At 41.7% G+C, this 26,439-nt stretch overlaps 2 protein-coding genes across 3 annotated transcripts in view; one reads left to right on the top strand and one right to left on the bottom strand.

Annotated features, from left to right (window-relative positions):
* The window catches only part of urb2 (URB2 ribosome biogenesis homolog), a 79,797-nt gene extending 71,921 nt beyond the window's left edge, over positions 1-7,876 (top strand). For both annotated transcript variants that reach the window (XM_043696515.1, XM_043696514.1), the window contains exons 8-10: positions 1,020-1,116; positions 5,755-5,894; positions 7,089-7,876. In XM_043696515.1, coding sequence (XP_043552450.1) covers positions 1,020-1,116; positions 5,755-5,894; positions 7,089-7,286 — 435 coding nt within the window. In that variant the 3' untranslated portion in view covers positions 7,287-7,876. The remainder of the gene's footprint in view (positions 1-1,019; positions 1,117-5,754; positions 5,895-7,088) is intronic.
* Positions 7,877-9,689: 1,813 nt separating this feature from the next.
* memo1 (mediator of cell motility 1) overlaps positions 9,690-26,439 on the bottom strand; it is a 50,930-nt gene continuing 34,180 nt past the window's right edge. Inside the window, exons 5-9 of the mRNA XM_043696859.1 lie at positions 22,673-22,784; positions 18,589-18,731; positions 14,268-14,344; positions 11,223-11,327; positions 9,690-10,356 (exon numbers count right to left, since the gene is read on the bottom strand). Of these exons, the coding sequence (XP_043552794.1) occupies positions 10,225-10,356; positions 11,223-11,327; positions 14,268-14,344; positions 18,589-18,731; positions 22,673-22,784 (569 nt within the window). The 3' untranslated portion in view covers positions 9,690-10,224. The remainder of the gene's footprint in view (positions 10,357-11,222; positions 11,328-14,267; positions 14,345-18,588; positions 18,732-22,672; positions 22,785-26,439) is intronic.

Here is a 26,439-nt window from a genome sequence, read left to right as displayed (position 1 = left end):
TGTGCCTGTGGGGATAGGAGATTTAAGATGTCTGCTGGGTGATGAATGACTGTGGACAGGTTGAGGGGATTGAAAAGAGCTGTGATGGAGGCAGTGGGATATGTTTACTCCCAGGGTTTTTCCGGGGGAATTTTAGGACAGGATTGACGATCAAGCAGTTGAGTCAAACATAATATTTTTAAAAACTGCAATGCTTTAAAGGAGCTCAGACAGCCGTTTGTACATCGAATGATGTGACCCCCTAATATTTTGGCAACTGATCCCTCGAAGGGTTATGACCTTAGGAAGCCTTGCTCTACAGGGTTAAAAATCACACAACACCAGGTGAGAGTCCAACAGGTTTATTTGGAAGCACTAGCTTTCGGAGGGAAGCAGCAGCACTCCGAAGGCGAGTGCTTCCAAAAGAACCTGTTGGACTATAACCTGGTGTTGTGCGATTTTTAACTTTGTCCACCCCAGTCCAACACCAGCTCCTCCAAATCATTGCTCTACAGGAACCTTGTTCTTAAAGCAAAACTGCTAATGAAAATCCTTTTACGTGGAACAGAGGGCAACTTTATTTATATGGGTCGTGGGAAATACAGGGTTACGGGGTAGGATGGGGGTGGATCTGGGTGGGATGCCCTTTCAAGGGTTGGTGTGGACTTGATGGACCAAATGGCCTGCTTCCACACTGTAGGGATTCTGTGACATGAGGGGCTGATTACTGTGACATTCTTGTCCTCCTTTGCGTTCACTGGAAAAAACTAGCTCTAACTTTACATGTGACTGGTGGAGCTGACTGTATCAGACAGCTGGCTCTCGGCCAGATTCACCCGACATGGCCGTCTTCATCTGGGACCCTACTGATCTGGGATTAACAGGACACCTGGAGAGAATGCGGGACTGGCTCAATATTAACTGAAGGGTGTGGCATTTTTGAAAAGGGGAGTATTTTTGGAATGGTCTGCCTTTAATTATTACTTGTTGCCCTAATGGAAGTATTATCATTCACTGGGATCCTTTGCATTGGTCCACAGGTTTTGTTTAATGCAGCACCTACTTTCTTCAAGTGCTTTAACCGGCTGGTGCTTTCAGTTATGCATAAAGGGCGTCAGAAATGTGTTGGCGATAAAGGTCAGTGCGGAACAAATTTGTCCTGAATTGTTTCACTTGTTCTTTTATTCATTCATGGGATCTGGGCATCACTGCCTGGGCCAGCCTTTATTGCCCATCCCTATTTGCACTTGAGAAGGTGGTGGTGAGCTGCCTTATTGAACCACAGTTGCTATTGACAATCAACACGTGCTGTAGATAGATTGGCATATGTGAGCTCCAGGATTTTGACCCATAGACACCGAAGGAACAGTCATACATTACCAAGTCAGGATGGCAAGTGGCAAACCCTTTGGCCCAACAGTGGATTTGTAGGTGGTGTTGTATCAGCGGCCCTTGTCCTTTCAGAGGATAATGTTTGTGGGTTTGGAGGTTGCTGTCGGAGGAGCCTTAGAGAATGTCTGCAGTGCATCTTGTATATGGTAACGTTGAGCATTGGTAATGGAGGAGTGAATGTTTGTGGACGTGGTGCCAAACAAGTGGACCTGCTTTTCCTGGATGATGTCAGTCTTCCTCAGTATTTTTGGAGCTGCACTTCTCTAACCAAGTGGAGAGTATTCCACAGTCCTGATTTGTGCCTTGTAAATAGTGGATAGCCTTTAGGGAGTCAGGTGGTGAGTCATTCACTGAAGGACCTCTAGCCTCTGACCTACTGTTGTAGCTACAGTATTTATATGGCTAGTTCAGTTTAGATCCAGGTCAATAGTAATCCCCAAGATCACCCTAGGTTTAGGGTGAGAGGGGAAAGATATAAAAGAAACTTAAGGGGCAACTCTTTCATGCAGAGGGTGGTACGTGTATGGAATGAGCTGCCAGAGGATGTGGTGGAGGCTGGTACAATTGCAAGATTTAAGAGGCATTTGGATGGTTATATGAATAGGAAGGGATTGGAGGGATATGGGCCGGGTGCTGGCAGATTCAGCAATGATAGTGCCGTTGAACATCAAGAATGATTGATTGTTAGCAGCTTGCTTGTAGGAGATGACCTTTGCCCGGCACTTGTGCAGTCCAAATGTTACTTGCTACTTATCAGCCCAAGCCTGGATATTGTCCAGATCTTGTTGCATCTGGACATGGACAATGTCAGTATCTGAAGAATCGCGGATGACGTTGAATATTGTGCAGTCATTGACAAACATCCCCACTTCTCTCCTTGACGATGTAGGAAAGGTCCTTGGTGAAGTACCTGAAGATATTTGGGTCTAGGACACTACCTTGAGGAACTCCTACAATGATATCGTGGAGCTGAGATGTCTGGTCTCTAACATCCACAACCATCTTCCTAAATGCCACATATTAACCAGCAAAGATTTTTCGTCCTGATTCCCATTGACTCCACCCTTGATAGGGCTCCTTGACGCCACATTTGACCAAATATAGTCTTGGTTACAAAGGCAGTCATTCTTACCTCATCTCTCGAGTTCAGCTCTTTCGACCATGTTTGAAGGAAGGCTGTAATGAGGTTAGGAGAAGCAAACCCTGGTAGAACCCAGCCTAAGCCTCAGTCTGCAGGTTATTGGTGATGGTAATGTTTGGGATGAAGATATGTGATGCATCATGATGAAGACACTACATTGAGTTGCCTCTATAATGCATTGAATTGGCAGCCTATGGTCAGAGTATGAGTACAGGAGCTGGGAGGTCATGTTGCAGCTGTACAGGACATTGGTTAGGCCACTGTTGGAATATTGCATGCAATTCTGGTCTCCTCCCTATAGGAAAGATGTTGTGAAACTTGAAAGGGTTCAGAAAAGATTTACAAGGATGTTGCCAGGGTTGGAAGATCTGAGCTCCAGGGAGAGGCCGAACAGGCTGGGGCTGATTTCCCTGGAGCATCGGAGGCTGAGGGGTGACCTTATAGAGGTTTACAAAATTATGAGGGGCATGGATAGGATAAATAGGCAAAGTCTTTTCCCTGGGGTTGGGAAGTCCAGAACTAGAGGGCATAGGTTTAGGGTGAGAGGGGAAAGATATAAAAGAAACCTAAGGGGCAACTCTTTCATGCAGAGGGTGGTACGTGTATGGAATGAGCTGCCAGAGGATGTGGTGGAGGCTGGTACAATTGCAAGATTTAAGAGGCATTTGGATGGGTATATGAATAGGAAGGGATTGGAGGGATATGGGCCGGGTGCTGGCAGGTGGGACTAGATTAGGTTGGGATATCTGGTCGGCATGGATGGGTTGGACCCATCCATGCCATACATCTCTATGACTCTATGTTGGCACCCATGGCAAGGCCAGCATTTTTTACCCATCCCTAAGTGCTCTGAACTGAGTGGTTTCATCAGTCTTTTCCCAAGTTGTTAAGGTGTCAGCCACATTACTATGAAGCGAGAGTTATCTATAGGCCAGAACAGTAAGTATAACAGCTTTGTGAATCAGGTTTCATGACCATTGATGATAGTCTTGTGGTCACTGTCACTGACACTTATTTCATTAGCTGACAATCATGTGTTGAATTAGACAGGAAAAGACTTTCATAGAGATTTAAAAGGGTTTTTATTTTGAATCAATAGTTTAGCACAAATTTTAGTGTCCACTCTGGTGCCTGAATTTGCAAACTTTTGAATAACAGATTCATATACTGAGGCATAGAGGAATACCATTAACACACTTTTAAAGCATGTGCTATTGAAATGTCACATAAAGCAACTTGCATTTATTTTTAAAAAAAGCAAAATGTAACCTTTGCTGGAAATTTGAAATTAAAAACAAGAAATTCTCTAAGTGTAGGTCAGGCACCATCTACAGAGAGAAAAAGGAGTTAAAATTTTGTCAAGAGCTCCTGCTTTATCTGTTAAGTGTTTGCAGCATTTTCTGTTTGTACTGCATTTATAAATCATCTTCAGCATAGTAAATTAGTCTCAAGGCATTTCGAGGACCATATTCAGAGTAAATGTGACATTGTGCCACAAATTGATCTACTAGGGGCAGGTGACCCAAAGCACGTTCAAAGAGATGGATTTTAAGGGCTGTCTGCATGGAAGGTTGAAAGATTGAGAGGTTTAAGGTGAAAATTCCAAAGCTTATGGCCAAGGCAGCTGAGGATGTAAGAGAAATTAAAATTGGTGATACAATCAAGATTGGGAGTGGAGGGATAGCAGGTCTCTGAAAGTTGTAGAAATGCATGGACTGGTTGGACTGAAGGGTCTCTTTCCTTGCTGCATAACTAAGTGGCAAAGGGAGGAGTGAGACCATGTTTTCAACAAGCAGTAACTGCACCTCCTGCAGTAAAGAAAAACAAACTTAGCAGTGCCTTGTAGGAAATTACAGGCCAAGACCCAAAAGATCTCTGCCTTCACCATCACATACTCCACTGCAGATTCCTGCTCCCAATTGTGGTACCAATCTGTCCACACCAAATGTGCATCCTCATGGGTAATCCCTGATTAACCTTCCATCCCTGGATTACCAGTTCTGAGCGACAACTTGCAACCGGAAAGGTCTAAACCGAGAAGGGGAAGGTCTATTTCAACCCAAGCCTACCCACTCCTCAACCCACTAGCAATCTGCCATCTCTCACACCACGCCAGATGTACCACGCCAAAGAGTAACAGCCCATGATCTTTGCCAGGAGAAAACCTCGCTGCAGAAATCATTCTCTCATCATCGACCTCACTGCTGTCCCACCCAGCTTTGATCTGCCAATGTGGCAGTGGCAGTGGTCCCCCTTGAATAGTTTCCAGAGTGGCCAAGGCATGTGTGCAATGACCCAGCATCAAGGGGCTCACTAAGAGCATCCAGATTGCAGGCTGTGCTGCAGTCCAAACATCATCTCTCGTCAAGGAGTCCATTAATGAAATGTGAAGGTGCGTTTAAAGAGCTCCTTTTGGCCACAGTCCAGACTATTGCTTGGCTTTGTGACATGCTAAATAAATAGACATTCAAATGCACAAGTTTTCAACAAGCATTTAAACCTTAAACATCAATCATAAGCTCTCTAAACTTTAGTATTTTTCATAAATTTTTGTTCAATTACTTTGCAAAATACTTCGAGACATAAGTTCGCAAGGCTGAGTGACGCCAGTAGCACTAATTCAATTTCTGCACTGACTGGTTACCATGAAGGATTCTACTTCTCAACCCCTCCCCTCGGCTGAGGCTTGGTGACCCTCGGGTTAAACCACTAGCAACAGTCTCTCTCTCTCTCTCTCTCTCTCTCATGGGAGAGTAGCCCTATGGTCTGGCCTTGAAAATAATTAGGAACCTAGTGATGCAGCGGGTTCCTGAAGTGATCTGGGTTTGAAACTAGCTGCTAACATTTTGGCTGAAAAAGTCAGTTCAAGCTGTCCAACTCCATTTGGAGTGAGATATAGGATCACAGCACAAAATGGGTAACTCACAGTGCTGCAACAGACGAGAACCTGACAACGGCTGAACACTTAAGATGAGAAACATTACTCCTCACTTTTGCCATCCTTCCCCTGAACATCAAAAATGATCTTCCAGGTAATCTTGGATAGCTGTGCAGTGCAGTGCAGAGTTGTTGCATCACTGGGTCAATGTTGTGAGAGGGTGAATCAATGAGTATTGTGCCACATAGTATCCCAATTCCTGATGATACAAAATAACAAGGTACTAAAATGGGTAGGACGTTTATATATGCTTCAGTAAGAAGCTGGAGCCCTGGAATCTCTAATGAATGTCCTTTTATTGTAGGTGTGACGAAGATCAGTGAAGTGGTCCTAGAATGTGCACATTTGGTGGAAAGGATGTGCACTCACATTGCGTCAAACGCAGAGAAATTTGCAATGTTCTCCTCCTTTGCAGTGGCAGAGTATGTCAACGAGCTACAAAAGGTAATCACTGCCACCAACCAACTCAACTTGTAATTGCAGGAATTGAGGAAGAAATGAACAATTCAGCTGAGGCTCAGTAAAAGGACCCTAGCAACTGAGTTGGAAGGGAATGGGTTAGAGATCCAACTTCAACACAAATTTGATTTGCAAAAATGATATAATGTGGCAGCCCATTTTGACCAGAGCAAATTCCCAAAACCATTCCACATCACCACTGTGGCAGTTTACCTTTAATCCGAGAGTGTTGGTGGGAATCATAGCTTCAACCATTTCTTCAGCCAGTGCCTAATTCCGTGCTTCACAAAAGACCAAGCTGGAAAGGAAACCCAGCTCTTTCAAACCCAAACCTCTGTCCAACTGAGGCAGTGTCGCATTTTCGTTGCCCCAGTTGAGATCAGCCAAGAAAACATGGTTTAGTGACCTTCCTGCTCAGCATGCTTTTAAAAGATATGAAAATATTATAATGATCACGTTTATAGTGTTATTTTGAGGGATAAATTTCCTTGCTTCAAAGATCTTTTATGAAAGGGCAGATAATGACTTAACATCTCATTGGAAAGACAGAATCACAGGAAGCGCAACTCTCCTTCAGCGGCGTCAGCCTCATTTCTGTCCTTGAACGGGACTTGACCGCACAGTCTTCCAATAGCAGATGATGCCAGTAGAACTAAGACCATGTAGCATCCTGTTGTATTATACTATAGTGTGTCAGGAATATGGCTTGTGCCTGTGACTCTTGACCTATTCTCAATTCTCCTGCCAACCAACCATGAAGTAAGTCATAAACATAATGGAAAAGGCAAGCTCAGGAGGGATGAAACCTACTGTTGCTCTCAGCAGTCAGTTGTGATCCCTACAATCCTAGCTCCTACACATTGGAGACTTTCACAAGCAGAGCCAGTGGACCTATGGAGTGTGATGGAGCTGAAGCCATACAGATTGTTGGTTCAAATTGGCATACATTGCAAACATCTCCCATTGGGGGCACAATGCTAAAGTTACCAATAAAATAGCAGCTACTCATCTCCAAAGTTGGTTAGTGACAAAAAAAAACTGCAGATGCTGGAATCCAAGGTGTCCAAAAGCACACCTCATATTTTCTTAATATTGTTAAGCTTCAGTGAAAGGTTCTTACATCTGTTGTTTTTATTTTGAAGGGGTTCCTACCAGGCTGTCATTTTCTTTTATTTTCAGGTCACCCTCAACACAGATGTGAAAAGACATTTGACGGTGGGAATCTATCATCTCCTGGATCTAGTCACAGAGAGCGATCTCCGGTTCCTCAATACATTATTACAGACAGGCGTGAGGGAAGTGTTTAAGGAGTTGTACAACGATTACACACACTACCACAAGAGTAAAAAACAAGGCGAGGAAAAATACACAGCCTGAACTGCAAGGAACAAGCCACCTTTTGCTCTGCAGATTTCCACCTCTTCAGTCTTGCCTACCAAGGCCCTAACCACTGTGGTAGTTCACCTTTAACCTGAGAGTGTTGGTGGGAATCTCAGATTTAACCATTTCTTCAGCCCAGTGCCTATTTCTGTGCTGCAAAAGGTCAACCTGGAAGGAAACCCAGCTATTTCAAGCCCAAACGTCTGTCCAACTGAGGCTACGTCACCAGTTTTAATTGCCCCGGTTGAAATCAGCCAAAATATGGTTTACCAAGCTTCTCACTCAGCATGCTTTTAAACAATATGAAAATAACTGTGATACGATGAGGCAACTCCTCCCTCACCACTCCATAAAACGGGGTAGTTCACTGGCAGTGTGGATTAGCCATCAAGTTCAAAGGCTCCTCACCATATCTGGGTGGAGGTTGCTAGAGCTGCTTGATGTCAAAATAAGGAAAATGCTCCCTGATGGCAAGGGCAGTTATATCCACTTACCTTCTGAAGATTTTTGTCCATATTTGGCCTAAGGCTGTACCAGTCTTAGGAGAACCCAAACTGAGTGTCAACAAGCAGGTTCTTGTTGAATAAGAGCTGCTGATCAAGAGCAGACAAACTGGTAATTAACAAATTGTGCAGATAGTTTGGTCTGTCACAAATATTGTTTGGTTCTGCTAAATTAAGATTTACAGATTTGAAAGACTGGACTGAAAAGGCCTGTTGATCCAAAAGAGAGACAGTGTAAACTCATTAATAGGCAGCTTGTCCAAATGGACCAATTAGCTCCTTGTGGACTGATTAGAGTTCATTTATATTGTATTGGTTAATATTGCTTTATTGCTGTTGTATCTTAGTTTATTTGTAAACATACTTGGGACAATTTAACCTTGGAGGCTAATATTCTTACAATTATGTTCCTTACTATAATTAGTCCAGTTCTAATTAAGTGTGGTGAAGTGTACCGACCATCCCGTTATCCCAGACCCCTGCACCTTAGATATTTTTCTTAGGCCAAGTATACTATTAGCTTTAGCTTTGAAATTCTCAATCTGCCTTCAAATGTTTATGGAACATTTCAGTTCCTAACACAAGCTTTGTTTTTAACATTACGCCTCATTGTACCAGAGGAAATTATTTCTCATGCACCCTTTCAACTTCTTTACTCATAAATGTTTGAAATCAGCTCTTGGTCTTCTAGTAGGGGGAAAATGAGACTAATCTATGCAACCCATCCTCAAATTAACCCTTTCAACTAAAGCTGTTTCCCCTTCTCTTTTCCCACTCAATCTCTCTCTGACTAGCTGAGACATTTACGATCTATAGATCTTGGTTTTATTTCCAGCTTTGTTTTTTAACAGTACTTTCTTTTATCCATATTTCACTGTTCCCTCATGGTTATTGGGTCATACTACATGAACTGCACCATTCAAGGTGACTTATCACCTCTATAAGAACAATTAGGCTGCATTTTGTTTGGACAGGACCAGCAAACTCCAGACAGCAACGAGACTGCAGTCAAAGTATTATGTCCAATAGTCTGAGGGATGGCATAACTACTGGTGTAAGATGGAAGGAAATCAAGGCATTCAAGCCAAGACAGATCACAGATATCATGCAGGACTAAGATGCTGGCAGCCTGGCTGTGCAAATAGCAGCAGGACTTCAAGCCTGTCAGCACTTCGCCAACGCCATACCTTCCTCGATTCCAACATCAATTAACTATTTTAACCAATTCGTGTGTTGTTTCATAGATGGAGTATTTGATCTGTTGGTTTTCAGCCTCTCCGATCAGCACCATACTTAATATGTATTCAATTCAAGGTTTAAGTCCTCACTTAAATTGATGTTCCTTAAACTTATGACTTCAAAGAGAAATTTTGAGTGAGCATTATTTACTCATAGGAATCAAAATAAAAACCAAAAGTTTGGATCCTTCAGATATTTCCCCCACGGAGAAAAGCACAAGTTGAAATACCGTACCATACACTCCATTCCTAGTTGAAAAAGAAAAACTTGCCAAATATAAAACTTACTTGGAGCTGCTGGAGCTACTTAAACTGACTAACGAGACAGAGCTCAAGTGTCAGTGAGAGTACAGCAATGATGGGGAACCCAGGGCCTAAGTTAAGAACAGAGGGTGAGGAGGGCAGCCTGGTGAGGAAAGTAATTTAATAGAATGCAGAGAACAAGTACTCTGTGGTGAATGACACTGAAGTGAAACTGACAATGTCACTATATTACAACATTAAAGCAAATCGATATTAGGCAGGCTAAGCCAGGACTTACTCTACAGAAATAACCCTACAGGACAAAAAAAAAGTGAGGGGAGACTGATGGGATCCATCCTGCTTGGAGTAACATTCAAGTAAATTTAGAAACTATGTGCTAAAAGCAATGAAAATAATCAAGAAAAGAATTAAACTTTAATTGTTTTTAAAAATAGATAATAAAAACACTACAGTTAGTGACAAAATTCAGATTACACATCAGATAGCAGGAAATCTAAATCATAAGACCATTTTGGTGTGTGTAGCCCTTTATTAGCAACTAAACAAAAAAACCTTATACAATGTTGGCAGCAGCTGTTTGCACTGCAGCTTATATCTTGAGTAACTATGGTTTGAGATTATAAATGCAACTGATGGGAATATGAACGGTACACTCTCACCCACACCTGCAGATCTATCTGTAAGCAAATAAGTGTCTACACTTTTATACGTCGCCATTGGCCACCTTAACACTAGGTCACGTCATCCAGTACCGCACTTCAGCTTAAAGAAAACACAAAGAAAGCACGTCAGTCAAAACTATGAGGGACTACACCTCAAGAAAGTTCAAAAGTTCAACATTAGATAGCTCCAAATAATGGAGGTATGTCTTTAAGGGAAGGCTGGGACCAGGAGACCGAGGATGCAGTGGCTTTCCTGAGTAGCGATGATTCAGTGGACCATCAAAGTACCCGCGGCATAGCTAACGGAGCTATCCTCCCAGTTTTTGCATTGACTTGATTGGGCATAGTTTAGGAAGGAAAACGCCATGTTCATTCCACTCTTCCTCAATTCTGCCACAGCCTGAAAGACAGAAGAAGATGGTCCCATCAGCAAACTCTAAGAGGGCACAGAGAGACCAGGAAAGACAGATACTGGCTGCATGTGTTCACTGGTGCTTTTTGACAACAAACCTATCGATACTATGAACCATTTCCGCTAACCTTAGCCACACAATGGTCTGATCAGCAAGTACAGGAATGGTTTCTCTCATGCTCCGGGTAGTTAGTAGATTCATAGTGGCAGAGAGATGGAGTTGCTTTAGGATCTGATTTTTCTTGTGTTTTTTCATGTCAATCGAAAAAACTAAACACCGAGCTGCTAACACCCTCTACCCATTTTAATAACTTTGAATGTTTCCCAGAATTATTGGAAAAGGAATGGGTTAATGCAATGGGAGCTGCAGCATGACTACAATCTTTGACTGTGCACTCACATTTGTTACAACCACTTTTAGCTTCTGCTTGTGATAAAATAAATGGAAATGATGACAGCGGTTAGGAACCTGGAACAATTACCTCTTTGGACTCCCAATTGATTCAGTTAGCCTTTAAGACACATGCAGCTGTAATGTTTATATTCTCAGTAGGCTGAACACAAACATAAAACCCAAATGTATGAATTTCATTTTTGGATGAGTCTTTCTGGTATGGAATGGCATCTTCACTCAACTCAAGCTTTTTCCAACTCAAAGCAATTAAAATCTGAATGTGCTCTTCCTGTAGTTGATAAACCGGACTCCCCATTACAAAATTTTGGAAATCCACAACTAAAATAACTAAAAGTAGTACTAACTCATCGCAATGTAAAGAATACAGTTAACCACAACTAGCAAAACGGTCTTACAATATAGAGGTCTAAAGGAGAAAAAATAATTAACTGCAGCTTACGTTGAGCAGAACCCCAATTGGGTGGCGACCGCAGATTGTATTGTGGTATTTCTTCAAATAGTTGTTAAATGATACAGCATCTAGTTGTTCAATAATATCCATACCCTGAAAGAAAACAGATCAAGTGGCAGAGAGAGAGAGACTATGTTATGAAACATTTTGTCATCCAATGCAAAAATATCCAAGTTCAGGGAACATTACTAGTCTTGCCACCTTCAGAAACCAGCATGCACTGTGTGAATGTCAGGTCATGAGGAAACACAAGCCAAGCAGATTCAGTGATTGTCATTACGCTAGCAAATTAAATCTTTAAATGTAACCACCGCCATAACTGGAAACTGCTCACTTCCATTCATTCGCTGGCTGAACACCACTTGCACAATTCAAACACCTGGCCATTTCGTTACTTCAAGAAAACTGTGAAAATATTGAATGCAGGATGGTGACTCTTCTTTCTAATTCATTTTTTCACGCCCAAATTTGTTGCCCTCCTGAATTGCCCGGACAACAGTTAAAAGTTAAGCACATTGCTTTGGGCCTGGAGTCCTATATAGGCCAGACCAGTTTAGGATGAAAGTTTCCTTCCCTAAATGACATTAACAATTAGCTGATTATCCAACTCTTTTGATTCTATACCTCTATAAATAATTAAATTTGAATTGATTTGATTTATTGTTGTTACATGTACAGAGATACACTGAAGAGTGTTGTTTTGCATGCTGTGCAGGCTGATCGTGTCATACAAAGTGCATCAGGGTAGCAGAACAGAGTGCAGAATAGTGTTATAGCCAGAGAGAAGATGCAGAGAGAGAGAGAGCGCAATATAAACATTAACATTGGAGAGGTCCACTCAAAAGTATGATAAAAGCAGGAAAGAAGCTGTTCTTCAATCTGTAAGTGTATTCAAAAATGTATATCTTCTGCCCAACGGAAGAGGATGGAAGATAGTATAACTGGAGTGGGAGAGATCTTTGATTATGTTGGTTGCTTTCCCAAGGCTGCAGGAAGTATAGATGGAGTCAATGGATGGGACGCTGGTTTGCATAATGGACTGGGCTGTGCCCACGACTCTGTAGTTTCTATCAGTCCTGGGAAGAACAGTTGCCACACTGTGCTATTATCCATCAAGATAGGATGCTTTCTATGATGTATGCCAAATTTCCTTAGCTTCCTGAGGAAACAGAGGCGTTGTTGTGCTTTATTGACCAGGACAGATTGTTGGTGACCATCACTCCCAGGAACTTGATGCTCTCGACCATCTCCACCTCAGCACCGTTGATACAGACAGGGGCGTGCCCTCCACTCCACTTCCTGAAGTCAATGACCAGCTTCTTCGTTTTGCTGACATCGATGGAGAGTACAGCATCGTGTCTTTACACTATGCTGCTAAATTCTCAATCTCTTTCCTGTACTCCGTCTCATTGTTGTTTGAGATCTGGCCTACAATGGTGGCATCATCAGCAAACTTGTAAACGGAGTTGGGGGCAGAATTCGGCCACACAGTCGTGATTGTAAAAGGAGTACAGTAAGGGGCTTGTGGTGCACCGGTGTTAAGGATTATCATGGAGGTGGTGTTGTCGCCTATTCTTACTAATTGAAGTCTATGAGTCAGAAAGTCGAAGATCCAGTTTATAGTGGTGGGCGAGCGAAGACCTAGGTCTCAGATTCTGGAAATGAATTTATTTGGAATTATGATGTTGAAGGCAGATCTGTAGCCAATAAGGAGCCTGACACAGGCATCCTTGTTATCATAAAAAGTATCTAAGACCTCAGCTCCTCAGATTGCCTCCTCTTTACAGGGAATCCTGTGTCCTCTCATCATTTTGGAAAATATGAATGGTAATAAGCTCCAATAAACTTTGTTAGTAATTGGTAAAGTTGCAGAATGCACAAGGTCTGAGCTACCTATTTTCCTGATAATTAGTGGATCATCTGATACTCTGAATTTTGTTTTTGTAAATTTTCGAATCAAGTTGTTCAGAGTTGTTTACCTCTCTGGAGCAGGTGGGAGTTGAACCTGGGCCTTCCAGTCCAGGGGCAGGTACACTACAACTGCCCCTGCTCATTTCCCCCAAACACTACCAGGCTGACACTCGAGTGCTGTTCACCCGCACCCACCCTGGGCCAAGACTGGTGATGCTATTCTTGACACCACCGGACCCAATCAGGCTGCAACTTGGTCACAAGCCTTGATGTGTCCTCACCAGGCTCAACAGCCACTGTTCTGGTCTCACAAAACTCTCATGCTGATCCTGGTAGCAACCAGACCTGCTCCTCCAATCAGTAGTTTCCCTCCCTCCCAAGCTTGCTGCTCCTCCAATCACATGTACTGTGTCCAGTGCAGCACAAATGGTGGGAGGTCACCCGAGCCTGGGGAAGCTGCTGTGGCTTGCATAGGGGAGATAGAATCTCTGAGGAGCTACTTCTCCAATCACAGTTTATCTTTCCCCCATGACTAGGTGGTGACTCTTCTCAATGTGTTGCCCTAGTGATGACACTTTTGCAGGCATTTTGGGGGCATGAGGAGCAAATTCACTCATTGTCCCATGTATCTTGACTGTTGACGGAAGACTTGAAGGAAATTGATCAAAGAGTCATCAAAATGTTTTCACTGGGGGTCAGACCAAAATTAGAGGTAACAAAGTTCAAATAGTCATCAAATAACTCCCAATTTTTAAAAAAACAGCAAGAACGATCCAGGGAGTGGCTAGAAATACTCCACTTTGATAATTGAAGCATTTAAGATAAAGCTAGATAAACATGGAGAAAGAAAGAGAAGATTATGCGGATATGGTTAGATGGAGAAGGAAGACAGGAGAACTGTAATAATAAACACTGCCATATGTCAGTTGAACCAAAGGTCCGGTTATTGTACTTAATGTTCTACATTGAAACCATCCATTCAGTGACAAAGGAACTGCCTTGGGCATTTCAGCTTGCAGTTAATTGCCATTTGCAGCAGATAAACAACAAAGTTGGAACAAAATTACAGAAGGAAACTCAGCTAAGGATCTCCTCCCTCAGAGAACATGCCAGTTGCCATACCATTTTATCCAAGTGCTGAATCGATCTGTAGATCTCCCCTTGACTCTCATCATAGTGCGTGTATCGAAAACGCTGCCCTGAAAAAAAAACAAAGGTCAGAGATCTGAGGCAGAGGGTCAGGCTTTAAACAGAGTTAGAAACATCATCGTCCTGACACAGAAGAACCTTGTAGTTCAATGGACCTAATGTCCTCCTGCTGTGCTTTCCCACAGTTCGAGAAATAGTGAAGTGGCCCCTGCAAGATTTACTGTCAGATTTTGGGCTGTTCCCTTTTAATAAAGGAATTCCATGTACTGAGAGATGTGGCAGTCAGTCAGTAAAACTATTATTAATTCTGTACTGAAATTTGTGGGGTCAGGCAGTGAGGTCAGCAACCTCAAGCCAAAGGAAAACAGTTGAGTAAAAGACCTTGCAAAGGCATTCTTGGCCCTTACTTCTCTGGTTTCTGACATGATTGAAATCTAGAGAGACACATCAGACTAATCAATTCTGCCATTTTTTTTTTTTTACAGAGAATGTTCCCAAACTTCAAGCCTCATTCCAAGTTAACTGCACAAATCGCTCAGTTCCTCCAGCTACGGAACTCAATGACAGCCAAGTGAATTAAGAGATAATATAACAGGATTTAAGAATACTCCAATATCACACCACACCTGAGCAATAAACACATTTGATACATGTCAAATATTGAATGCTGGTTAACATAACAATCCAAATCAAATGATCAATATAGGAGCATCATCCAATTGACCCTGCTCTACCATTAATTGTGATCATCCAACTCAATAACTTGTTCCTGCTTTTCCCCTGTACCCTTTGGTTCTTTAGCCCCAAATGAAACATCCAACACCTTGAGATCATACCACGTTGTGACCTCAACGGCTTACTGTAGTAGTGAATTCCACAGGCTCACTGTGCTCTAGGTGAAGAAATTTCTCCTCACCTCAGTCTTAAATAGTTTGACTCATATCCTTGATCTGTGACCCCTTAGTTTTAGAATTCCCAGTCATCAGGAACATCTTTCGTGCACCCACCCTGTCTAGTCCAGTTAGAATTTTATAGGTTTCTATGATATCCTCCCTCATTCTTCTGACCTCCAATGCACACAATCCTAAATGATCAAATCTCTCCTCATACTTCAAGCCCTGCCATCCCAGGAATCAGTCGAGTAAACCTCCACTGCATTCCCTCTAACAAGAACATTCTTTCTCAGATCAAGAGATCAAAATGACACACAATATTCTAGGTGTGGTCTCACCAAAGATCCTGTATAATTGCAGCAAAACATCCCTATTCCTATACCCTAATCCTCTCACTGTTATTGTTGTTACATATTATTTAAAGTTCTGTCTATCGTATATGGGAAGACAATGTTTAAAAAAACTACCTAAATTCGGCTCTGGGCTGCAATGAAATTTTATTTTTAAATAAATAAATCTTTGTTAGTAATGTTAATGGAAGTTGTACTTCAACAAGCACCCTACGTTCAGATATCCAGTAAACCTGTGTTCTGCACCTAGCTGAGAGGACTGTCCTCTACTGCAGACCTAGTTGTCTCATTCTCTACATCAGCTAGATTCAGACCTCAGAGTTTGCCAATTAGTATTGGGTTAGGAATAGTTGGTTGTGTGCAGTCAAGTACTAGGCAGTGATCAGACTGTCATTTAAGAGTCAGTGATCAGACTGTTATTTAAGAGTCAGTGATCAGACTGTTATTTAAGAGTCAGTGATCGGACTGTCATATAGCATGGAAACAGACCCTTCGATCCAACCATAATCCCAAACTAAACTAGTCCCACCTGCCTGCGCTTGGCTATTGTCCCTCGATATATTGCTTATTCATGTATTTATCCAATGTCTTTTAAACATTATAACTGTATTTGCATCCATCACTTCCTCTGGAGGTTAATTCCACACATGACCCACTGTGTAAAAAACAGTGCCCCCTTGACTTTTTTAAAAAAAATCTTCCTCCTCTCGCCTTAAAAATGTCAACTATTCTTGAAATCATCCATGTTAGGGAGAAGACACCTGCCATTCACCTTATCTGTACCTCTCATGATTTTATAAACCTCCTTAAGGTCACCCCTCAACCCGCCCCCCATGCTCCAGTGAAAAATGTCCCAGTCTATCTATCCAGAGTTAGAATCAGACTCGAGCCCCAGAGACAAAAAAACTAACCACAATCCCATTCAGCTCTCCCGAGCTCCCAGTTGAGTAGAGACACAAAAGAAGGGTCTAATATGCCTGTTACAAGCAAATCACATCCAATTATCCCCTCGTATTAAGTGCTAGAGACAGACACTTGAAAACAAACGTACTGCTTGACAAATTATTAAAATATGAGCTGGAAGGTTAAGAATTTTAAAATATATTAATGGGATTGTTGTAATTGTTTAGCTTCATGATTTATATTAATATTTTAGGTGTAACTTTTAGGTTGGAGATTGAATTGGTCAGATAAATGGAAAAGCCCTCATTAAGAAAGTGATAAAACAACCCTAATGTAAAGGAAGAATAAACACACTAGGTTTAACCTGATTATCCTGAAAGGTCAGAGATGACAGTCCAAAGAAATTTAAACATTGATCCATCTCCAAGCTTTAAACTGACAGACAGACAACAGTTAAGCAACATAAATCTTTTATGGAGCCAGGTTATGTCTTCTCCAGATGAAAAGCTGAGACAGTTTGTAAACATGCAGGTTTCTTGACGGAGACAGCAGTTCTGGAGAAAGGGCAATTTTACCTATTAGAGATCTAAATTATTCACGCGTTTTGCAGATCAAAGAGCTATGCTGAAGGCAAGATAGTCAACTGACATTTCTATTTGGAGCCCCTGAAAGCATACAGAGTTAGGACAGAAATGGATTGTGGGGCCGAAGTGTCCTTTTTGTTTGATTCAGCTTGCTCAGTCCTCACTGACGTTAGATGCAGATTTGTTTTTTTTTGGCAGGTTGTAAATCACCGAATCAAGGGAGCAAAAGGAGGTATCAGCCAGGCTTGCACATTGAGAAAACACTCACCCAAGAGTTTGTTTCAAAGAATGTGACTGGGGCCTGAGCTCTAATTGAAGACTTGAGAGTTTGCACGAATGGAAACAAAGCTAGAAGATGGGCCTCGCTGAAAGCTACAGTTTTAAAAAAGTGGTTCTCACAGTAAAAGGCAGTTATCCCTGTAGCAGCCAGTTTGGTATACGCAGTGAAAAAACAACTGCCAGGAACTGGATAAAGCCGTAGGGGCAGCGGCTGTGGAGAAATTAAGGGGACTTAGAAAATCATTGGGAATCGGAGACGTTTCCGATGTTCAAATCCTGAAGAAAGGATGCATAAAGCTCACACAAACTGAAGGGGAAAAGTCATGTGGCTTTTAAATAAAATTACACGTTTGCTGAGCCAAGCTCTAATGGCAGGATCCCCAAGAAAATCCATACCTCTCATTATAGTTGGAACATTGAAAAGAAATCCAAGTGATTTCTGAAGACTGTGGTGATCCTTTGGGTTGGTGCCAGATAAATGAACTTCAAGATTTTATAGCAAGGGTAATCTTGGGGGTTGGGTAGTAAAAGTAAAACTGGATTCATATCACAGTTACATTGGTAGTGCGTGCTCTTGTTTAATTTTCTTTGCATGTACAATAAAGCTTGTTTTTGTTTAAAAACATGAAAACTTGTAGTTCAGCTCCACCAGTTAATTACTGGGCGTTTGAATTTCTCTGAATGTCAGTACTCCCTACTAGGATTGCAACAGATTACTAAAATATCAGACAAAAATATTTCTGAAGACATCTGGAAGTCTTTTGATGTAAAGACCAAAAAGGCAACAAAATACCCTCAATATTTATAAACAGCACTAGCTAAAATAAACACTTTTTCCATGCTGTATATTTATATACAAGCACAGAAAGTAGGGGTGGAGCACTGAGCTTTTAATGGCACTGCCATCCTAACAGAGTCCAACTTAGCCCTCAAAGTTTGGACTCATTCTGTATTCAGCTTCTGAATTTACCTTCTAATGAATTTGACTCTATTGATTTAAAGAGAATAGTGTAAATATGGGAGCACACTACGTGGCCTGAGGATATGTAACACAAGTTTGTGATTGGACGTGTATGCATGAATGCACTGATGTATTTATGCATGTGCGTGTGCACCTGTGTATGCACATACACTGTGAAGCTGTTGTTTAGGATGAAGTTTGGACACAGATTAACCAGAAATCTTGAAGCAGGGAGGGTTGCTTAATGACAAAATTACGAAGAAAAAAAATGCCCCTCCTCAGATTCCTTCCAAAAGTACCAATCCGATTTAAACTCGTACATACCCCAGTGACAGAAATCTGATGAAATCACAAAGAGGTTTAGAGGATCAGCTAGGTATTTACTGAAGAGCTCCCCGTACATCTGTTCTTTGGAATCACTCAGGGCTCCAACCAAAACGGGAACAATGGTTAACTCATCTTTTTGGCTGGTTAAAAACAGAGACAGTCAGTTCAGAAAGCCATAAAAAATGAAACAAACAATCAGAAGTGAAAAATATCGCCTCAGCTTTGGTCTAAACTGTCTTGGATTACTCACCCACTTCTGCTTCACCAGCCGTGGCTCATTTGGTTGTACCCCGAGCTACCACAAGATCACCTGCTCAAGTTCCACTCCAGAGACCGGAGCACAGGTTTGTCACTGCAGGTCATTACTGAGGGGACATGGCACTGTCAGGGGTGTGGTCTATTGTACAAAAGCTTCAACTGGGACTCCCTCTTAAGTATGAGTCAATGATTCCACAGAAATTTGAAGAGGAGGAGGAGCTCAGCCGACTACTTTGGCTAAAATTTCTATTCAACAGACAATCAATCAAAACAGATGATCTGGTCATTTGTCACACTGCTGCCTCTGGGATCTTGCTGTACATTAATCAGCTGGCAGATTTCCTCAGATTGCAATAGTGGCTATACTCCAAAATTGCTTCGTTGGCTGCTGGGCATATTTTGGATGCAGAGGATGACGTCTTTCATTGTCTCGACGTACTTTAACTGAAGACTACTAACCTTGACTGAATACTCCATGGCAAGTGCAATTGTGATCCATGAACAGCCACATGCCAACATCGAAGAGGCTTGAGCTAAAAAAAATTGTCACACTCGACCAACTGACCCGAAGGGGATGTGTAAGAGACAGCTTCCCCTCGAGTTTAAAATGAAGCATCCTTCAGGTGGAAGGAATGAACTTGATGAGTAAAGGGCTTTTTCTCACTGTGTTACCATCCTTCACTATATATTTTGACAGACTGCTTATTGCCCACAGTTGTATCCTTGGGTGGATGGACAAATCAAGCCTGTTTGGACACTACAATCCCAAATTCCATGCCAGTATTGGTTCACTGCATTTGCAAAGAATAGTTGAGGATTGTTGATAGGGTGTATGGAGGAACCTCGATTATCCAAATAAGATGGGCTGGCAGAATTTCATTGGGATAATTGATTATTCGGTTAAGTGTTTCAATGCTTCTCCTCTGGGGCTCAGAGTTTTCTGAAGTTTCCTTATTCCTCGCTCTGCCTGCCCTGCTCCCTCTCTCTGTCTCAGGGTTTGTTTCTGAGCAGAGACACACATGTGTAAGGGACCTGCAGTATTACTGAAGCCTCCTGCTTCCCATACCCCCCAACCCATCAGTTCAATGGGATCGACACAACGAGCAGTTGCTAAGTCCACTCCCTGTTCAGGACACTAGGCAGCAGCACACCCCCTCCCCATCCGTCCCCAACCCTGCCTCCTGTCCGCGCAGCCACACACACAACTTTTTGACAAGTTCCACCTTTGCCCTGTACAGGACAATGTTGGAGAGATTACCTGGTGAAGGGGGTTCCCCTGTGTAGAATTTCAGGGAAAGTGTGGGGAGAGAAAGAGAGGGCAGGCAGTCAGTCATTTGGAGACGGTGCCTGGTCTCCCATCGATGTCCAGGACTGTTCTCAGCAAGCCAAATTCATTTGTAATCATTGTAAACAAGAGACGCAATTACTGTTGGAAACACCTCTTTGATGTAATGTTTCTATCGGGACCTTGAGATCTTCTTTGAATAACCCGAAATTCGGATAATTGATATTTGGATAATCGAGATTCCTCTGTATATAGATTTCAGTAAAGCGTTTGATAAGGTTCCCCACGGTAGGCTATTGCAGGAAATATGGAAGCATGGGATGGAGGGTGATTTAGCAGTTTGTATCAGAAATTGGCTCGCTGTAAGACAACAGAGGATGGTGGTTGATGGGAAACATTTGTCCTGGAGTTCAGTTAGTAGTGGTGTACCGCAAGGATCTATTTGTCATCTTTATAAATGACCTGGATGAGGGCGTAGAAGGATGGGTTAGTAAATTTGCAGATGACATTAAAGTCAGTGGCGTTGTGGACAATGCAGAAGGATGTTGCAGGGTACAGAGGGACATAGATAAGCTGCAGAGCTAGGCTGAGAGGTGGCAAAAGGTGTTTAATGTGGAAACGTGTGAGGTGAATCACTTTGGAACGAGGAACAGGAATACAGAGTACTGGCTATTGGTAATATTCTTGGTAGCATGGACGAACAGAGAGATCTCAGTGTCCATGTCAATAAATCCCTGAAATTTGCCACCGAAGTTGAAAGGGCTGTTAAGGTGGTGTACGGTATGTTGGCCTTTATTGGTAGAGGGATTGAGTTTCGGAGTCATGACGTTATATTGCAGCTGTATAAAACTCTGGTGCGGCCACACCTGGAGTATTGCGTATAGTTCTGGTCACTGCATTATAGGAAGGATGTGGAAGCTATGGAAAGGGTTCAGAGGAGATTTACTAGGGTGTTGCCTGGTATGGAGGGAAGGTCTTATGAGGAAAGGCTGAGGTACTGGAGGCTGTTTCATTAGAGAGGAGGAGGTTAAGAGGTGACTTAATACAGGCATACAAGATGATCAGAGATTAGATAGGGAGGACAGTGAGAGCCCTTTTCCTTCATGGCTAGCATGAAGGGACATAGCTTTAAATTGAGGGATGACAGACATAGGACAGATGTCAGAGGTAGGTTCTTTACTCAGTAGTAAGGACATGGAACGCACTGCCTGCAAGGAGTAGTAGACTCGCCAACTTTAAGGACATTTAAATGGTCACTGGATAAACATAAGGATGATAATGGAATAATATAGGTTAGATGGGCTTTAGATTGGTTTCACAGGTCAGCGCAACATCGAGGGCCGAAGAGTCTGTACTGTGCTGTAATGTTCTATGACTAAACCATTAGCTTCCACAGAACATCTGAAGCCTCTGAACTTTTTATACTGTGCAGTTGCTAGATTCAGAAGTCGATAACTTATTGGAAGGAACAAGGACATAAAATCCGCTGTATTTTAAATAGTGAGGAAGGCCTAATCATGTTAAAACTAAATGTCAAGAACATTCAGATCATAGTGGTGTTCACCACTTAAAGAAAACCAAAGCCTCTTCTAACTTGATTGAAGTCAATGTTTCAAAGGGAACTTCACAGCTGGAAATCATAATATCCTGTACCATCACCCTGCTGTTTTAACATATCTCATGCTTTTGCATGAATACTAAAACAATGTTTTCTTCATGTTTGCAACCTCCAAAAATGTCAGCCCAAGAGAACATACTAAACTTTATTTAAACAAGATTCAAGGTGCATTAACTGCTGTTCTTTAAAATGAAGTAGTAGTCGCAGTTCAAAGAATTTGTTGACTGAAAAATATCACAGGATCTAGAGAGCAAAGACAGAAATTTAATCCTAGTTTATCACCTATCCAAAAACGCCAATTTTCATTGATTTTGGAAGAGGCAGCTGGGTTTCAAATAGCAGCAGTCAGGAGAGAGTAAGCAAAGTGGGGCCAGACCAGGAGCAGAGAGCCAATGCAATACAGCCTTTCAAGCACTGCATGATTCTTAAAGATCCAGGATCAAAGTGTAGCACAACGTATGTGGAGTAATCCCTAGGAATGAGGACAACCCGTGCTTGTGCTGCAGAGGGGGTCTTAAGTAGTAACTACCACATGGTGCTGGCTGAACAGGAAACTCCCACAATTAGCACCTGCCACGGGCCTATCTGAAGCAATTTTAGACTGATAATCAACTTATTTGGTCAATGATATGACATACTTTGTGGCCATTTAATTCTCAGGTGGGACTTGACCGAGAATTGCTAGCCCAGAGGTAGGGAGATTACCACTGAGCCACTGTGCTGTTCTTTACAAGAGATAATGGTAAATTGTCCAGTCAGATTGCAGTGGAGTCATATATTCTTTGTACAGCCTATTGCCTTCCAGCAGATAGGCCTTTTCAACATTTTAGCTGACAAAGACACAAAAGGGAGGGCTTGAATTTGCTTTATTCTAATTAACTGCATGCTCAATTATGATACACAGCAGCTCAGTGACTTACCTCTCCATGGTTTTAGCTGTGTAAGGCAGATGCATTTCAATACTATGTTCATCTTCATCTATCTGAATGGTCATGCGTTCAAACATTCCTGTCTTCCACAGCTCTCCGTAAACTAAAGATTACAAAAAAGAAACCTTGTCAATTGTGATTTAATATACATGTGCTTTGTCACTCATCTGAGATGATCACAACCCACAGTATCACAACAAAATTTACCAATTTAAATCCTGCAGAATGCGCAAGAGCTTGGAAATCTAAAACAAACAGCTCGATAGTGCGTTTGGACACCACAGAATTTCTCCACATCTCTCTCTCCCTTACATACACAAACAGGAGAGTAAAAGCTATCAGTCAGAAGATCACAATCTAGCGTCACCCTATCTGGCACCGTGCTTAAATCTGGACAGATGTAAACAGTTTTGAGGTGCTGAAAACTCTTAAGGGCACCATTTGTACAATAGAGCTTAAATTGCAGAAAGCCTTGGTCATAGATGACTACGTTTATTTTCACACACACAGAAGACCATGCTCTCTATAATTTATTGATGCCTCATGATAGTGTGGCCATGTGACAGTGCCCGTCAATAGTGTTTCACTAATATCAGGGCTGCTGCAGGGAAAGACAACAAGACCTAGCAGGCTGATTACCCAGTGCTGACTGTGAATCTTGACTAGCTTATTCCTCAAGTGTTCCACTATTAAAGCTTTATGGTTCAACTTGGCAGGGGATGCAACCTGTCCATCGTTCCAAGTTACTTGGCGACAATCCAATGGATTATCTTTAAGCAACTGAAAAGTCAATATTTTGTCTGATAGTAGCCAAGCTTTTAGCTTTCATCGACCACTAATAACAGAGCCTGTGGAGAATCAGATAAATTCCTGCGCCCCTCGTCTTCATAAATCTCATCTCAGTGCTGATACAAACAAATCCTCGTAATCCGATGTAGGATTTATCTACCAGAGAGGTCGCAAAGCTAAGATAAGCTTCGCCAAGCCCCTAGATTCATGCAGGACAATACTTTAAAGATTGCTCGGATGAACACGGGGTGTGTGTGTGTGTGTGCAGGGACAAAATGATGAGAGGCAACAAACTCAGAGTTATGTACTAATAGTGAGGGAGATCGACACTGTGAAACAGCAAGAGTCCAGAAAGCTGTGTTGCCTGCACAGTGCCAGGGTTCAGGACATCAGCTCAGGGCTGTAGAGGAAATTGCAGTGGCAAGGAAAGATCTCATCATTTTGACCCACAGAGGTTTCAATTACAAGCATGACAAAGAAAGTTAAAAGGGCTTTAAACTAGACAGTGGGGCAAGGGATAGAATTTGGCAAGAGATATTGAATCAAAGAGTAAGGACAAAGGAAGAGGGAAAAATATTAAAATGAGAAATGATCAGACAGTGATTGGAAGGGACAGTGTATAACTAATGATAAATTAACAAATAAGACAAAGTTAAACAAACCAAACTAAAGGTTCTATATTGGAATGCACATACAATTTGAAATAAAACAAACTGAACAGAGACTGCAAAAAGAAGTATAATCTGATAACCAATGGATAGTCATGGCTGCAAGATGACAGACTGAACCCAAATATGAAACCATAAATGTCACTAAGGATGGACAGGGAGCGAGGAAGGAGGAGAAGAAGTGGGTTTCTGTTAGTTAATCATAACATTTGCACAATAGAGGGATGACTTAATTTTGTATAACCAGAATGTAGAAGTCGTTTGGGTAGAGATGAGAAACGATAAAGGCAAAATATCATTTATGTAAGTGGTGTACAAGCCCCGTAACATTAACCACATGGCTGTATGGAGGAAAAAGGAAGACATGTCACAAGCTTGTCTAAAAAGAATGGTAATAATCTACACAGACTGGAAAACTTGGTTGTGCAAAAGTAGCCAAAATGATGAGTTCATAGCATGCTTCTGGCTAGCTTCACTGAGAAGCATGTTCTGCAACCAAACGACGGTTGCGATGGTCCCAAGATTAAAAACTCTGCGTCTGTGACAAAATTAAATCCATTGGTAAATCTATACCAGCCCCAGTATTCTTCAATACGATAGGATAAATCAGTGACTTCAGTAAAAGCAGTACCATAATGAGAACAAATTCCACATTCAGAGAGAGAGAGAGAGGTTAGCATTTTAAATCTAAATACAGTGATTAAGAGGGCATAAAAGTATAGCAAGCAAAAATAAACTGTCAAATTAGGTTAAGTCACAGGTCAATACAAATAGTATGGCAGGCATTTAAGGGAACATTTCAGAATATTGAGTGGATACCGTCAAAGGCAAACTAAAAATTTCAAAGGGAGGACCCATCTTCCATGATTAACTAAACAATTAATTATGCAAAGATGTGAGATAAGTCAGAGGACTGGGCAAAATATTATTTTAAAAAAGGCCAAAAAGGAGAGAAAAATTAAGAACACAAGCAAAAACTAACTAAAAATATATTTTTTTAAACGTTCTATAGCTATGAAGGAACAGGCTAACAAAGTGAACCTTGGTCCTACAAAAACTGAAGTAATAATGGGAATAGAAAATAAGGAGCTGGCACTGGTCTTCACTATAAAGGACGCAGGTAACAATCCAGGAATAGCTGTCAATCAGGAAATCGGAGGGAGGGAGGGAGGGAGGAAGATGGATTCAACAAAATATTAGAGCTGCAGGCTAACAAGTCCTGGAGTCTTGATGGACTTGCTCCAGGGATCTTAAAATAACTGGCTGCCGAGATTATTTATGGCTTGATTTTCATAATCCAAACTTAAGATTCAGGGAAGGCTTCATTAGAATGAAAAATAACAACTAACTCCTCTGTTCAAAGAGGGATACAGAAAACAGGAAACTGCAGGCTAGTCACCTTAACCTGTCATGGAAAACGTTAGAAGCTATTAATAAAGAGATCTTGGCAGAACATCAGAAAGGTTTGTGGTAGTCAAGTAAGCACTCTTTTGTAAAAGAGAAGTCGTATTTAACCAATTTCATGGAATTTTTTTTTTAAAAAGTAACAGGTGTTGTGGATAAAAGGTGTTTGTGCTTGGATTTCCAAGAGGCATTTGCTAAGGTGCCACAAAGGTCCTTGCGGAAAACAGAAGTTTGTGTAGATGGTAACATATTAGCATGGACAAAGATTATTTGCTGTTAGATGACACAAAGGACCTTTTTCTGGTTGGCAAGATGCAACAAGTGGTATGCCAAAAGCATCAGTGCCGGGGTCTCAACCTTTTACATTTCATATAAATAACGGAGATGAAGGGACTGAAGGTAATTGCTATATTTGCTGATGACACCATGATAACTAGGAAAGTAATTTGTGGAGGTGATTACAAAGGGACATAGATAGGATATGAGAGTAAGCACAGATTTAGAAAATAGAGTATGATATAAAATTGTTAATTGGGACAAGAATAGAAAGAATTCTGAGTATGCAAGTTAGCAGAGTTCTGAGGTGCAGGGGTATCCAGGAGTCCTGATTCTTGAACCACAAAAGGTTATTAAGCAGATGCAGCAAGTAATGAGGAAAACCAATAGATTGATATTGTTTATTGTGAAGGGAATACAAAGTAGGTGGTTTATGGCTCTCATATACAGGGTATTGGCAAGTGGAATACTGCATACAGTATTCATCTCCTTATTTAAGGATATAAATGTATTCAGGATGCTCAGAGAACTTTTAAGACTAATATTAAAATGGATGGTCATTTTATGAGGAAACGTTGGACAGGCTAGGTTTGCAACTAATTGAGTTTAGAATAATAAGAG

This window comes from Chiloscyllium plagiosum, chromosome 9 (assembly GCF_004010195.1).
Source record: "Chiloscyllium plagiosum isolate BGI_BamShark_2017 chromosome 9, ASM401019v2, whole genome shotgun sequence".
NCBI classification, from domain to species: domain Eukaryota; kingdom Metazoa; phylum Chordata; class Chondrichthyes; order Orectolobiformes; family Hemiscylliidae; genus Chiloscyllium; species Chiloscyllium plagiosum.
The sequence above is the reverse complement of the archived record's forward strand: the minus strand, read 5'-3'. Positions and strand labels throughout refer to the sequence as shown.